Here is a 17,057-nt window from a genome sequence, read left to right on the forward strand (position 1 = left end):
AAAGGTCCAGTTTGACTAGTTGAATATTTTTAGTGGTCCGGTGAATTAGTAATTTCACACGCAACCACAAAAGTTAAACTATTAGTACCAGTCCTGAACCACTTTTTGGGGGGTAAAATGTAACTCGACTTAGATTTTTAACGAAGTGTTGGGAAGTCTGGGGAGCGAATCTCCCCAGTTACTACAATAATTGCACAAAAAAAACTTCCTTCCAGTGGAAATATATTTGAAGAGGCCTTGAAACGTGGCAATGAGGTTATTTTTCCAGAAGCACGAGGTCCACCATCAACACCCAGAAGGTCCGGATTCGGACCGCGGTCCGCCAGTTGAGTAGCCCTGCTATACACTATGCTGACACTGACCCAGACATTAAAGACCTTCACTTCCGCTCCGACAAAGCTTACGCAACCAAGATACACGACATCAACAAACTTAAAGCAATCATCGAACCAGACATATGCTCACAACTCCTCTTTATTCATGCATTCACCGGTTGTGATTCAACGTCAAGGATATTTGGTATGGGGAAGAACCGAAGAAGACGCTTTCAAGAAACTAGTGAAAGGTCAACCAATAATCAAAGAATGTGCAAATTGCTTTATTCTCCCAAATCAGACAGACCACATCATTAAGGATTTTGGAAACAAAACTATGACCGTTATGTTTGGCAACGATGGCAGTAGTACCGTAACCTAGAAACACAGCGCTACAATACATTGGTCAAGAAAATTTAAACAGCCAAGTCCTTTGTTCACCCTGAACGTTTGCCACCTACATCATCTTTCACCAAATTCCTATGCCTCAGAGTTTACTACCAGATTATGGTCAGGTTGGGTAGGCTACTGACGATGGTATGGATGCTCTAGACTGGGGATGGAAAGTAGACAATAATCAGATGATTCTAATCATGACGGACATGAAAGCTGCCCCGGACAAGCTACTAAAAATGATACACTGCAATTGCGAATCGTGTCCACCTCACTACAGTTGCCGGAGATATGTGTTACCATACCATGCTGGATGTGGACCATGACATACTGGTTCACTATCCATACAGCAATCACATAATTACAGACGATGACATCGAGAGTGACAGCGATGAGCATTAGTAATATTTGATCCATTTGCTTTCTTTACGCTGATTATGTCAAGAGTCTACATGACCACATCGTATACACTCTTTATGCCTGCTCAGTTTACTCAAATTTACCGGGTTTTTTAATAAACAATACATTGCTATTGTACATTTTTAATTGTTTTGGCAGCCATCTTGGATTGCCATATTGAATTTATAGACTATCAGATAATTTAACAATTCTAAGAATGGTCTCATTGACTTTACAGGGCATAAAAACCTAGATATAGACACCAAAACTACATGTTTTGGTCATATGATGACCAAGTTATGGTCAATTTACTATGTTATTTTAATGGTTTGGCGACCATCTTGGATTGCCATATTGAATTTATAGACTATCAGATAATTTAACAATTCTGAAAATGGTCTCATTGACTTCACAGGGTATAAAAACCTAGATATAGACACCAAAACTACATGTTTTGGTCATGTGATGACCGAGTTATGGTCAATTTACTGTTATTTCAATGGTTTGGCGGCGATCTTGGAAGCTATCTTAAAAATAACCACCTTCCGGAAGTTGGATTCCTTAAGATTTTGAATAATATGTTAGTACTGACACCCATACTAATCAAATCAGTTGAAAAACCTTTTGTTGCAATTTTTTTGGGGTCAAACCATACAGTATATGCCCCTACCTATAGTTATTGACTACCTACTATACTAACCTATAAAAAAAACATCTGGAAAAAAATCACATAACAAAATTATGACGTCATTCATGATGCAATGCTGACGTCATATTTGAAGGGGTAATTATTTTAGCATTGGTAACCTATTGTAACCAAAAAAGTAACACCAACAACAAACAAGCGACTAAAATAAGAAAAAAAACAAGCAAAAAATTAATATATGACGTCACAATGACGTCATTAATAACGTAATTTTGTGTGGTTTTTATCTCGTGTATTTTGTAGTGGCAGTCAGTCCAAATATAAAAAAATAACGTAGCCTATCTAATTGCATAAAAATGCCGTGAAAAAAGCTCAAAATTGATTTGGGGGATTCCCCGATTTGGGGGTGATCACGTGACCCAAAAAGTTGCGGCACCCACTAAAATTGAAGTTAGATTCATCAACTACAAAAAAATGCAAAACAACAACGTGTAGCACGTTTAGCTTAAAGATGCTCATTTTTGCCCCAAAAGGGCCTGCACTATATGGATAACTAAAAAATTTGGCGGGGCCTTTTCTAGAGAATAATTTGGCAATGAAAAAGGCCGTCTGGAAAACATGTAAAAGCATCAGTCTTGAAACACAAAAACTAAAGAAAAGAATACGCTAACACGGTGTTTGTCTTGAAGAAAATAGGACGCTAGACTCAATACAAAACAGCCTACTTTAACAAATTAGTTACCGTGCAAAACGCTGTAGCCTACTCAAGGCCTATGAGAGGGGGGTACGGATGATACGGCGTACCCTTGAGGGCCCAGGACTTTGATTGTTGAGGGGCCCGAAATTGTGATTTTATAGTTTACACGCATAAATGTTTGGTTAAAACCATCTTAAATGACTAAATTCAAGCATAAAAGCTGTTTTTCTTTAGTCCTGGGGGGCCCATAATGTAAAAAAAGGGCTCGGGAAAGTAATTGAATGCATTCCGCGCAAATTAGGAGCCCAAAGTGGTAATTTAATGCTTTGCGAGCAAAAATGTTTTGTTAAAAACACCCTAAATTAAATCATAAAAGTTGGTTATTCTCCTGTCCGGAGGGCATAGTGCAGCAAAAGCAGGTTTGAGAATAATCCGGGCTTTTTTAAAAAGCGGGTATTTTTGGGCTTTTTTGTTTTTTAAAAACTATTTGAAAAAGGTAGTTTCACGCTTATTTTACTTTAAAATGAATTTCCGAGCAGGAGCCGGAGTGAATACTTTAAGAGCAAGAGTGCAACCGGAGTAAAAAAAAATGACTTTGATCACCTATGCCAGGCATGTGGTGAATGAAAAAGTTAATGAAGAAAGGTTATTGGTCAGATGATTAATTTGATTATGTTTTATGTTTTTACAAGATGTTATATTTGAGCCGTAGTAGAGAGCTTGACTTGTTGTAAATTACCAGATAGCTTACATACAAGTAGGCTACAATACAACACTCATTGACGTTAACGGATTTAACATTTTTTATTGAACATAGGCCCCCTACAAAAAAACACTAAAAAACTACTAAATCCAACGTTTTCGACACCACATGACCACATAGTGTCCTCATCAGGAATAGTTATAGGCTACATTTAAGAGAAATAAATAAATAAGTTTGAGAATTTTACATTAAAGCTGTAGCCTACAAGCGACATCTCTCAACAGCACCATCAACAACTGACACACGAATTCAATGCAGGATACACAAATTAGCGAGGGACAGATCACAAGATATGCACAACACAAAACACTAAGGTAGGCCTATAGGCTAATCAGGGATGCGAAACTTCATCCGCTTTTGACTTATCCGCAACACTAGAAGGGTTACGTTTTTTTGTAATTTACAAAATATTTTACTTTTTATAGGTTATAGGCTATAAGAAGAGTGAAGTTGGTTTTAAAGTAGTTTAAGGTTTTTAGTTGAAAGCAAGCCAGCAGTAAAGCGTAAAAAAAATGTCAAATTGGCAATTGACCCTTCTAATGTTGAAGGAACAACAGAGTTGCGCGTCCCGTTATGTACCGTCCCTAAGGCTAATAGTTTTATTGCATCCTGATACTATTATTGCGCACAGATGTCCAATTCTGCAGTAAAATGTTGTATGGTTGTGCTGTGTGCAATACGCCTAAGCAAACATCACGTGCTTTGCCCATGAAAAAAGGGGCCCGAAGTGAAAGTGGGGCCCGAAGTGAGAGGGGGCCCGGAATGACTCTTCGTACCCCTAGTGAACATCTCTCTCAGAGGCTTTGAGCCTACTGCCTACCAACTAAATAAGAACATAGGTGGGCCTCTAAACAGAGATTAGCCTATGTGGGCCCACTAATCAGGGTTTTGAAAGTAAGAAATTGGGCACTGAAAATTGAATGAGGCTGTTCACCAAATTTAAGTTATTTGAACTTGTGCGATTTAAGTTATTGAATATCGAGCTTTTGAAAAAAAAAACAATCGTTGTTGCTGTAAATTCAGTGCTGTTTGGAGGCGAATTGGAAAAATTTCCAGATTTCAGAAAGTTGTAGAAAGGGAAGTAAGAAGAGAAGATGACCCTAATTAGTTCAAGGCCTCTGCAAAATGCAAAGCTGCCAGGAATAACCTATCAAAGGCTTTGTCAGTCCGAGGACAAAAATTCAAAACCAACCAGCTCTGTTGTAAAAAATGTTAAGTGAAATGAATTTGTTAAAGATTTTTTTTGGCAGCATTTGGCAACACTGGTTATGTTGTAAAGAATCGAGATTTGGGCTGTTGTGGTAATTTTGTTTACTATCAAATTTTTAAGAATAAAGCCAGTTGTGTTCAGTAACAGTTTGTTTTTATTTCTGACTCTCACAAGGAAAAATTTTCAAAACAAGATCAAGACCTGAGTTTAGAAGATGAATTTTAGTTAAGTTTAAAGTTAATTTAACTTTGCGTTCACTGTGCCAGGGTAGGATCCAGCAAGTAGTTTTAGAAGTGGCGATTTTCACAAAACATAATGATGTGTAAGTCTACATTAATCCGACCTTGCAACAGCATCGTAAATGCAGTTATTTTTCTATGTTTTAGAAGAGCGATTGGCCCCCCTGAAAATACCACTGCACTCCACAAGTACGGTATGCGAAACTGCCAGGATTAAGCTCTGCAAGAAGCTTTCCCAGTCCGAGAATAAAGATTCCATCAATCACTGTGCAATTATTTCGACTCTTTGAGTAACCATTTGAGTTGGATTTTATTTAAGGATGTGGTTCTATTTAATGAGATTATTTGGACTACTAGTGAGGCTACATGTAGTTGTGCACCTATGTTGTGTAGACTTTCCTTGAAAAAAGGTTTTATGAAGTATTAGAATATTTATATAAAGTATTTTGAAACGTTTTAGGCTAGATATGAGGTACGGTATATTTTTGGACGGTACTTAAGATGTCTTCAAAGAATGACATGCCAGATTGCCAGTACCGTACATAATACAATAGCCTATGCAAGAACACTTTCAAATTTTGGAATAGTGATCTGGCAGACATGTTTGATAACCCTACAGGGATTTTGCTCTCAGTCATGTTAGACCAGTTTCAGAATACATGCAAGCTTTACGTATTATCCCAGGTTTCGGAATGTGTACTTCTAGTTTAAATTTTAGAAATTGTACGATATGCTGTCTAGCTATGTAAAGTTTATGTACATTGTTTTTACATGAATTAGATCAATTTCTTTTTTGAATACTATTGTAAATAAACAATGTTATAGAAATTTACTTTTTCAATATTTAGCAATGTATAATACCAGAGATCTACCAGTAGGTTTCATGTTACAGTAACTGAATTGCTTTGAAAAGTTATAACTTGAATTAATTGTTATCAACTAGCATGATTTAGCTTCCATACAGCTGCAAAGTGAAATAGTTGTCAATCATGGTTTTTGATGATGAAGTAACATTAGCTAAGGTATGTGGTTATACTTTTTACTTACATTTGCCATAAAACTTGTTATTCAAAATTACAATTTAATGGTTTTTATTGTAATTTTGCTGATATCATTGTTCATTGCTGATATCAACAACAGACAAACAAAACAAGCAACTTATAGTGGGTTTAACATGTTTTATTACAAAGAGATATAACATAGCAATTAAAAAAATCAACTCAAATGTTTTCGACACATATGTGTCTGCTCATCAGGAATTATTTAAACCTGCAATATACATAAAACAAATCTGACTTTTCGACACATACGTGTCTGCTCATCAGGAATTATTTAAACCTGCAATATACATAAAACAAATCTGACTTTTCGACATGTAAATGTCAAAAACGTTTGAGTTGATTTTTTTTAATTTTGTTATATATATCTCATTGTAATAAAACATATTATTACACCCACTAAAGCTACTTTGTTTTGTTTGTCAAGGGTTCAACAAAGCAAACTCTCTACCAAAGATATATCAACAACACTTGTGGAACTTTTACACATTTGATAGCATATGCTATTAATGCCTCACTCCTAATGTTTATATAGTGATTGGAATCACCACAATAAATGATAAACTGTCTTGAACACATGAGTTTTTAAACTTTATAAATCCTAATTTAATTATTTCAACTGCTTTTGCTGTGTATTGATGTATTAAATTTAGTTTAAAATTGCTGCAGGTTAAAAATTGGCAAAATACCGGTACTGAAACTTTTATCAACTACAATGACTATAGTTATCATGCATGGTAGCTGATGACACTAAAATAGTTTCGTCATTTGAGCATGCAGCTTACTATTTTTCTTTTGCTGGCTCTTCAACAACAAAAGAAAGCTGGCATTAATAGTCTTTTAATCGGTCAATTTCTGATAATTCAACTTACATGTGCAATAGTACAAAGTGTGCGAGCAAAGTTCCATTGGACCTTGGTTTGACACAGTGATTGAAGATACAAATAATACTCATGTGGCCTTTAGCGAATCTTTTGTTGTGAATGTGACCTGAACCATTTTTGACCTGTTCAGGCCTGTTTTCTCTCATATCCTCTTCAAGCAAATGATGTACTGTATTTGCAGCAAAATCAGGTTTTTGGCATGCATTCTGGGTCATTTTTTTCTCGCTAAATTAGTATTGTATCTCATTCTGCCAAGTGCCAACCTTTCTCTTTATCTATGTTTATCATAAAAAGTCACCTTCGGAATATCAACTGCAATGCATTTACCGTATGGTACTGTAATATTAGCCATTGCATGTAATGCATTATCATCATCATTAACCAGTCATACCCACTACTTGCACATGGATTCCTCAGATTCTTTCATACTCTTCTATATCCTTTGCTGCTTTCATTCTAATGTTACCAATGTGTTCATTGTGTTCTATGTTTACTAATTTTAACATTTGTATCTTAGAATCTTACAAGAGTTCCCCCTTCACCAGTGTTTATGCAAACTCTTACTTGTCAGGCTATCTCTGGATTATTCACATGGGCTGCTATTATTGTATCATGTCATCATGTAAGCATTACATAGTCAGCTTTACCTTTTATCGATCAATACTGTACAGCACTCATATATATAGGAAATTTTCAGCTACAGTTGAAGCCTCATTACTTAGGCTATATGTCATAACTCGTAGCGTACTATATATATGCGGCATGTATTCATAGCATACTATAAGTATGTGGAGTGTATTGTATATTTGAAGCTTTTGTAATGTCACTAATATTCATAGTCATACTGTCAAGGCATAATGGATTGACCTATTCATACATTGAATGACACCATAATCCCAAGTAACAGCCAATGTTTGTCATATGCTGTAATTGGAGAATAAATTTTATGGGAACAGCCTTGAAAATTCAATCACAACTGACGTCATAAATTTTTGTCATTTTTTGTATTGTTTTGTGTCAGAATTGTTATAAATAACAAGCGCTTCTTACAGAATAATAGTTATAAAACAATCCTAAACATAGTTTTATCTTCATCTGTAGATGTTTACGCATGTGCTTGCTTAGCGAAAAATAGACCCACGTTGGCTATTGAACTATGAATACTATGACAATTAATATATTTTTTATTTAGATATATAAGCATCTCAAGTTTTACACAGTCCCGGCAGAACAACGATGGATTGTTCGAATTTTGTTTTTTGTTCCAATTTACGGTCTGGACTCTTGGATCAGTCTCATGCTGTTTGACAACCCCAATGAACTATATATCTATGTGGATACAATCAGAAACTGTTATGAAGGTTTGTTATCTTTGTATACCAGACCCAGACAACAAAATCCGTCATTGTCACATTGATTCAACATCTGCAGACGTTGAATCAATGTAGAAATGACGGATTTTTCGAATGTTAGTACAACGCAAAGTTAGTACAACCCACACATAAATGACTAAAAAGTAAACAACACTCTTGTTGCAAATAGCTCTGTCAAGATTATACGGCTGACGTTGGGGTAATTCATTGATTGATCAGCTTAATTCTGATTTCTGAACTTAAAGTGAAGAGCAGGACATTGTTTTAACATTAACACAAATAATAATTTTTAATCTTCAGATTTAATCAATTACCTACTTGCTACCATGTGGGTGATCACCCATAGAACCATTGTTCTACATTGACAGTTTTAATTTTTCTAGCATTTGTTGTCTACAACTTCCTCAGTCTCTGCTATGAAGGCTATCTGGGAGGTGAAAGTGCTATCATGGCTGTGATAAGAGGAAAACCATTCAGGTAATCTAGTTATTTATTGCTTAACATCACTTCCGCATATTTCACTTTAGAGTATTGTTGGAATGTATCGGTTAGACTGTTTCATGATGATATGTACCGGTAGCTAATTTATATATTAAACAAAAAATATTGTATTTATGAAAATAAAACTGAACGTCGAATCACTCCGGTTGTCCTATGTCCAAAAGAGGTTATTCTAATAAAAACGCTTCATATCATTCAAAACCACTTTAGTTTTTGACATAGATTTATAATATCATAAATTTCTTGTATCAGTTTCATGAAATCTCTTCTTATTTTCAGAACAAGCTGGGTAACTTGTACTTGCTGTCTTAGCAGAAAAACGTATTCAATTGGTACTCTGCGTTTTTGCAAACAGGTACTGCGTTATGACTAGATTTTAATATTACTTCATGAGTAATATAAATCATTGTAAGCTGGCTAAAAAATTCTGTGTTGCTTTCGATAAACCCCTTGCCTATTGACACAAGGTTTATATGTTTTTATAGTCTCATAGCTTTTTTTTCAACGATCAACTGTCTTCTAACTCCTGTATAGTTTCGGTTATTTTGCCGCCACATTCACGCCGTGCACTCGTTACTAAATTACCCGACTACGGTCTCCTATATTCCGTATTATTGCTGCTTTCCACTGTCATCATTATTTTCAAAGTTTTTGAAACAACCTGACCTAGAATCAAACCCAGTACATACCACCTGAAAGCGGTGATAGGCGACATCAGTTTACTACTGAACTGACTTTGGCTTTCACCATGCAGGGCATTATCAGATCTTACATATATGCGGAGAATGTTTGCACCCAATGGCTATCACACCATTGGCAAATGTCAACCTATCTTTCTTATTCACAGGCTACTCTTCAGTTTTGTATAATCAAGCCGCCATTAGCCATCATCACCCTCATCTTGCAGTCCTATGGTTTATATAAAGACGGTGACTTCAGGTATCATGCAGCCAGCGCGTAATAATTTTCAGTTTTGTTTTCTTTGAACTGAATTTGCCAACGATTTAAGCCAGTTAGGGTTTATTTTCGATTGTTAACAGCTCTTTCAAGCGTTGTATTAAGTGATGTGTTCTGTCATGTTGCTCTGAATTAACCTTCACTTTGCATTGAAAAGAATATACGCAATGGAGTATTTGATTAGCTGTACCCGTTCGATTTTATATCTATCTTCTCCTTGCAGTGTAAGCAGTGGCTATTTGTACATCACCATCATCTACAACATTTCCGTCAGTTTCGCATTGTTCGCACTCGCCCTGTTTTACTATGCAACTCAAGATATTCTCAGACCATATGACCCGGTGCTGAAGTTCGTCATTGTCAAGTCCGTTATTTTCCTGTCCTTCTGGCAAGGTAGGATGAGAGAATTCTGACCAAATACATCAAGGTTTTGTTCAAGCTTTGGCTGCATTTAAGATTATTATAGCTTGAAGTTAGACGAAGGTTCAAACGAACGAACGAAACTGAAACACTTTCAAAAAATGTCAACTCAAGAAAGGTGATACAATAACTTCTTAGACTTAATCGTTCCTGATTTACATTTTGTCTCTTCCCAGACAGCAAATCAATCGTTTTTTGCGCTGATTCAACGTAAAAAAGATTGATAATGACATGCTGCAATGACAGTAGTGCGCATGCTGAAACGTTTCATTTCCCTTTGTATAATTAAAGGTGTTCTGCTGAGTGTCTTCGAAGCGGCGGGAATCATCACACCTGTCAGCGTGGGTGGTTCTTCTAATGACATGCTCAACGTTGTCACTGTTGCGGCTGGCATACAAAACTTCATCATATGCATCGAAATGTTCTTTGCCGCTGTGTGCTTACGTTATGCTTTTCCATATCGAATTTACAAAGACAAGCAGGCTGTCAGAGGTAAATTTCTAATGCTTTAAAACGAATTCTGTATGTTAGTGTCTTCTTGCGTTACACTATTGATATAATCGCATAGCTTACAGCCAATTCGTGCACATCATGGCTGGTTTGAGAAACTATGTTTTTCAATAAAATTTCCACTTTCTTTTTTTAAAGGATGACTTGACTAGCCTACTCAATAAGCGTGCATTTGGCGATTCAAAAATTACCAGAAAGCGTCAAATTGTGTTCGGTTTGGGCATTTGAGTCATTGTGGTACTTACCATATATGTCAATGTCAGTTATACAAGCTTTGGTTGTGCGCAATATAACTTCAATTTTTTTTTGGTTTTCGTTTTTAATTCATTGCTTAGAACTGTGAAAAAGTTGATTTTCAGTAGGGGTTATCAATACAGTAGCTATGGTTGCTAGTTATCCTAGGATTTTAAATTGTCTTCTTGAACCAGCATCTGGTTAATTTGTGCACTATGCTGAAGGAACGCTACGGTTTTAGACATGCCAGACTACATAAGCCCTGGGGCGGTACACTTGCAAGGAGCAACGGGTGCCTGTTGCCCTCTTAAAGGTCTTACGTGACGGGTGACTGGGTGTTTTCATGATGTAATCTTTGTTTTACGAGTCAAGGAGCAGTGACCTGAAAATGAATTATATATGTTGTAACTCCAGCGATAAAGCTATTCCTTCTTCTTTCAACCGCATCCATCTTGTAGGTGATTAGGGCAAGTTTTGCAACTTGTTACAACTTTCCACGGCTTTCTGAATACTCAGAATTTATGCAGTACGATAGTATTAGCTGTTAGTAAAATTTTTATATTGCAACTTTTTACATGCATTTTTTTACTACAAGTTTTATCAATTATTGCGCAAAATTTAAAAAAAAATGTGGTGTAAAAACTTGTATAAAGTATTTTATATCACCGATACAGACTGGATCATCACCTAAAAGCAATTGTAGAAATGTCCCTACCAAACATCGGTCCAAAACTGTTATATATATATGTCAAAAAAATTGTTAAACTGCCAAGCAACTTTATGCACTGTGAAGTGTGAAATGAAGGTTTAAACATGCTAGACATAGACAACCTGTTATCAAAATATCACCATTTTTCTTCATGTAATGTTTGAAAACATTTAGTATATATTTTATAAATAAAATTTCTTGAGTGTATTTCTGTCGTTACTTGAAAGCTACTCGTTGTTTGCATTTCCTATTGATTTTACACGATAAGTTTATGATATACTACTCACAAGCACAAATACACTTCTGGATCAGTAATCGCAAACTTCTTTATCCACCCATGTTCAACAGTTTTCAGTAGAATTTGTCCACACACAACGGTGTTTGGTGACAATGCCCTTTTAGGCTTTTGGTCACTATGAGCAAGTCTTTTTTGTCTGGTTAAGGAATTCATCGTTGTGGTTAGGTTTATAATTGACTTCTTTCATTTTTCTATTTTGTTGGAAACACATTACTTTAAACTTAAAGTTTGATCAAGCGGCCAATTCAGATCCCAGACAGCAAAGTCCGTTTTTGTTATTTAACGTCTGCCGACGTTAAATCAATGTAAAACTAAGTTGTTGGGATATGGCCTTTACCCTAGCCTTTCGTGTCAAGACATGGTGTCAAGAAACAGACGCATTGTTGTATTCGTCAATTCCTGCTTTTCTTGTTACCGTCACAACAAATTCGTCCCGTTTGTCCCGAGGCTAACTATTTCTGATTCGCGTCATAACCATTGACTGACTTGCTCACGAACTAGCACAGGCCTGTCTCTTTATTTGCTGGCAATTTCAAAACAATAACAGTCTCAAAGCATGAATCGCTCATGTTAACTTTCATTGATTTATCGAATTTCTCACTTGTGTGGCAACCTCTGTTGCCGGTACGTTGAGTTATTTGCTCAGTCATTACAATTGGCTTCACAAAACCAGCTTGTCTGATTTTCGACCGGTTTTTAATGTGATTTAATGAGCGATGAAACCAAAATATGTTTTGCCTCGATTCTATTCAGAAGAAGGTCAACGTTGCTGTTCTAACACTTTTGTGTTTGCAACGTGTCGTATTCTTGCATAACAACATGGCTGCGAGAGAAATAATTTAGCTTCGCTGTTACTGTAAACAGATGATTGACAACGAAGCCATTGGTTTGCAAAAAAAAATCAAACAACGCAGAAACCAGAACGTGCTTTGAAAAGATGTCTGTGAAACTCGATTGCCCGTAGCTTCCTTTATTCGCTGTGTTGCAGAGAGGACTTCCGCCAGTGCCATCTCTCGCCGGCTCAAAGATACTGTCAACCCCACTGACGTCGTACACGATGCTATTCACAATTTCTTGCCTTTTTATCAGAATTATACTCATCTTAAGTATGAAAGTTGAGCCTGTTACAAGTTTATTCCAGCATGCGCTTGTACGATTGGTTGTCGTTAATTGGTTGTGGTTGCAATGATTGCTCAGGAGAATTTTGAAAAATTGAAGTTGTTTGATTCACTTCCAAATTCGTCATGGCTTGAATCCAAAGTAAACTGCCTTGTACGTTGCAGAAAAACAATTCTTGCTGCATAAACAAGACAAGTTTATAGACAAACCTCGAGTAAATTGGTAATTTGGTGACTGGGGTATGAAGCACGAACAGGTTTCAATAACTTGGCTTTAATGGAGCAATATGCATCATACAATGACTTTCAAGACGAAACTCGGCACGTGTCCTTAACAGTTGAAAGATTGTATGATGGTGCTGGTCTGACAGCCAGGCACTGTAGGGCAGGCGTCATCGATGGTGTCAAAATGTGGCACAAAACAGTCAGTGGTATATCAGATAAGTACTACGACTGTCAAATGCAGTGTGTCAGTGCTTGATTACACTACCAACAGCGAAGTTCTTTCAGTGTTGGGTTGGCACATAGATTTAGAGCAGCTCAGTACTTTCGGTGCAATACTACATCATTCAGAATTCACAATGCAGTGAGTGCTATGTCATTTTGTATGATACAAGCTCCATGAATAGTAAATAACTTCAATGCCAAGAACTAACAAGAAGCTTTGCCAGCAATGAGATACACCCCAAGTATTTTTTCTCAACGACAAAGCTATTCTCGATTGTCTTGGTCGGAATGGCCCGTTTCGGTGAGTCCGATCTCTTAACGGGGGATTTTTTCATTTTTTTTTTTAATTATCGGGTACCGTAGCCTAATTATCATTGCCGTTTTAGGGTTTGGGGTTAGGGTTAGAGGTTAGGAACTCACCGAATCGGACTCACCGAATAGTAGCAGACCCTGTCTTGGTACATCAACACTTCGGGCAGTAACATACCTAAACGCGTGGAATTAATTAACTCTCAAGGCATGATAACCGCTGTCGTCTTACGCACGTACGTGTTGGAGTTGTTAATATTTGTTTTTGTGATTGAAGAATGATCTGTTGTGAAATTTGCTTTTTGCATGCTTGACCATATATGGTGCATACATCAGAATGAATCTCAAGTAACAATCAAAAATGTTCATCGTCTGCATTTGGCGGAGAGACGAAGTACATTGCTTTTGTTTTCAATTTTCATTGCTTGACCGAATGCATTGTGGCATCATTTCATCTTGAAAGTCGCCGCCGATCCTAAGCAAATAGATTTGGTTGAATCATCCTACTAGAGTTGCGGTGGTTTTATATTTAAAGTTTACAACAATCGCTAACAATTATAGCAACTCCAAGATTTTTCTATTTGGTGGATAATCAAGAAGATTTTGTTTTGAATTGAAGGGTTGTTCAAAAGCTTGCGCTGCAAAGTGAAGTGTATCAATGGGCTCAGCGCTGATTACTGGTGTTTCCTTTGTTTATGTGATGTGGGAACCTGATTCCATATAATCATATCATTGATGCTTTCTTAATTGCTTTTAAATTGATCTATTAATAACTATGTATCGATCGCTGAAAGGATTTATTTCCTTCCATTTCATAATGATACACAGTTGTGATTTGTATGATATATTCGATTCTTTATTTTTATTCAAGCCAGAAGTTTCACGTCCACAGGTAAAGTGATCCATAATGAAACGTGATTTCCTTGCAACTGTTTTCATTAGAGTTTTTGTTGATGTGCTATATATGCAGTTTCATGAAAATCATACTCTATAGAAAAGTGTTCTATTTGAAAAAAAACAAATCATGGCAGCGGTGGGATTCGAACCCACGCCATCGAAATGACTGGTGCCTTAAACCAGCGCCTTAGACCGCTCGGCCACGCTACCGATGAATATGCATTCGGTTCCGTCTACAGTAGTGCGATCTAGTTTTGTTATTTATTGAACAATGCTTGTTGGAGACATTGTGTATTTAGTGACATTGCACAAACTTTTCTCTGTGACTGGTGATTTGAATCAGAAATGAACAACGCTGTCTTAATACGCGAAGATATTATGTACGGTGTGTCAAATGTTTATCTAAAGAAGCTGATAATTCGATGACCGAACATTTCGGATTTTCTTAAATACTTCAAACGTTAAAAAATCAATTTGTTTCTTTGTATTGTAGTTTGTGTGGGTTTTATCACATTCGCTTGAATATTAATGAAGCCCGTTTTGTGTTTGAACGTATCACAAGGTTAAAGTTGATTTGTGATATTTTGATAATTTTTTACCTAATCCTTTTAGATATTAGCAGTAAAAATTCCCGTAACAATGAGGTTTTTATTCTACATTCGACATTTAGAGGTTATTTATTTTACGCTGTCCATTGTTCTACTCCTAACATATGTTTTACTTACTTTTGCTAAATAACTCTGATACTTGTTTTACCAGGTGAAGGTTACACGATGGCGAGCATATCAAGTTCGTTTCGTGAGACTATAAACCCACGGGACGTACTCCAAGACGCAATACATAACTTTTCCAACAAATACAAAGACTACATTCAACACAGTGGCAGTGATCGGCCCGAGCAAACCGGTCACGACCAGTCAAAAGCGCTTTCCAACGAGTATTTTGACGACGACGACTTAACCGACAACGAATATCCAGATGAAAGTGGAGTCGGTTACCCGCAGCCCAGTCACGGCAAGAACTTGCTCAATGGTCCTGCACCTTCCTCTGCTTTCTACACCACACCAAGTAGAACTCCGAAGCGAGCTAGTGCTATCCGGATCACTCAGGCTGGCGCTAGTAGTTCAGCGTCCACTTATTTACTGCATGATTCAAAAAAAGGTGAAAAAATGAATTTGCTCCATTCCGATGACGAAGTGTAATATTTCTTTGCGCCTTTTGTTCGTTTATTGCAGTTTTTAAAATCGCTATTCTGACGGTAATTCACGTTTGATAAACATTGATGAAATTCAATCTATGTAGCAACAAAGAATTTACATTATGTTCACCCATGTATGTATATTTTGATGCCGAAGCTTGTTTATATTTTTGCCTGGTAGGTTGTTTGCAAAACGATACATTAAGTTTTCTAGGGTATTATTTCTCGAAGCTAATGACACCGAGCATACAATGGTACCAGCTGGTTGCAAGCTTTTTATTCTTCATATTTCGTTATACTCGTAATGGTCCCTGTAGGAATAGTACACAGTTCATTGGTACGTAGGAATAGTCAAGTCAGAGCGCTAAACAGTTTTAGAGTTGCCATTCGATTTTTAGGTACCTGCTACATATTATTCTTAGACAACTGAAGTTAAAATAATTTTATGCATATTTGTTTCGATTTTTTTTTCACGATTCGAGTAATCTCTACCCAGACAGCAAATCTGTCATTTTTTACTTTGATTTAACGTCTGCAGACGTTGAAGCGGTACCCGGACATTTTGCCGAAAGACATTTTGCTGAATGGACATTTTGCCGAAACTCCTTTTTGTGTTATATGTATCGATATTCTCCACAGTGTGTTTTAGTCTATCGTTCACAACCTTAGTCCTTTCGGCAATTTGTCCATCGGCAATTTGTCCATCGGCAAAATGTCTTACGGCAAAATGTCCTTTTGGCAAAATGTCTTTCGGCAAAATGTCTTTCGGCAAAATGTCCTTTCGGCAAAATGTTCGTGCACGCGTTGAATCCATGTAAAAAACGACTGATTTGCTGTCTGGGTAATGTGTACTGCATAGACCGGAGCATCACCACTGCAATGTTCTGCTGAACTATCTGAAAAAATGCTCACGCTCAATCTGATATGTTACAATGTCTAACTTTTATCAATGCAAAACTCCTGTTCTGTGATGAATGGTTTATGTTTTTCGAATACCAAATTATGAAGTGGTCATCCTTGCACCACTGGATCATGCACAAGCATTATTTTTTACAGGTTAAACTTTGTACGTCTATGCAACGTTGTCAGATTGTAAACAAAAGTGCTGTTTCTAGTGATTAAACATTTAAACAACCATCCCCACCAAAAAAGATCGCTGTATCGTCCCACCTTTTCTGACATTGTAGGCTTTCCACCATAGAATGTGTTCGTTTTTGTTTAATAACGAAATTACTTGTTTTCCGCAGTCTTTTAATAGCAGCTAACTGTAAGATGAAAGTATTGAACTTTTTGCGTTTTCCGAATGATTTCTTTTTGCCCTTTTTTGAGGCAGCGCTACTGATGCATACCACAAGACAAAGCTTTTTTTTTGTTTTTGGTTTCAACGGTTTTTTTTTCAACTATATATCTCCACTTTTGGAAGATCCCAGCCAGCAAAAAAAAAAAAAACAGCCAGCAAAATCCACCATTTTCACATTAATTG

At 36.6% G+C, this 17,057-nt stretch overlaps 1 protein-coding gene and 1 non-coding gene across 2 annotated transcripts; one reads left to right on the top strand and one right to left on the bottom strand.

Moving 5' to 3' along the window:
• Nucleotides 1-5,556: 5,556 nt before the first annotated feature.
• Nucleotides 5,557-16,158, top strand: LOC145784436 (transmembrane protein 184B-like). Its single transcript, XM_082596248.1, has 9 exons — nt 5,557-5,683; nt 7,121-7,225; nt 7,796-7,964; nt 8,360-8,453; nt 8,757-8,832; nt 9,325-9,416; nt 9,658-9,827; nt 10,146-10,346; nt 15,136-16,158. The coding sequence occupies exons 1-9, from the start codon at nt 5,651-5,653 to the stop codon at nt 15,576-15,578; spliced, it is 1,383 nt and encodes a 460-aa protein (XP_082452374.1). The 5' UTR covers nt 5,557-5,650; the 3' UTR covers nt 15,579-16,158.
• Nucleotides 14,505-14,586, bottom strand: Trnal-aag (transfer RNA leucine (anticodon AAG)). The gene has a single exon. It is a non-coding gene; the product is annotated as a tRNA-Leu (tRNA).
• Nucleotides 16,159-17,057: the final 899 nt, after the last annotated feature.

Source organism: Aplidium turbinatum, chromosome 15, assembly GCF_918807975.1.
Source record: "Aplidium turbinatum chromosome 15, kaAplTurb1.1, whole genome shotgun sequence".
Taxonomy (NCBI): Eukaryota; Metazoa; Chordata; class Ascidiacea; order Aplousobranchia; family Polyclinidae; genus Aplidium; species Aplidium turbinatum.

Coding starts and splice junctions, on each gene's coding strand:
- LOC145784436 (XM_082596248.1), top strand. CDS start 5,651: ATGGTTTTTGATGATGAAGTAACATTAGCTAAG. Junction 5,684..7,120: donor ATGAAGTAACATTAGCTAAG/GTATGTGGTTAT, acceptor TTTGTATCTTAG/AATCTTACAAGAGTTCCCCC. Junction 8,454..8,756: donor ATAAGAGGAAAACCATTCAG/GTAATCTAGTTA, acceptor TCTTATTTTCAG/AACAAGCTGGGTAACTTGTA.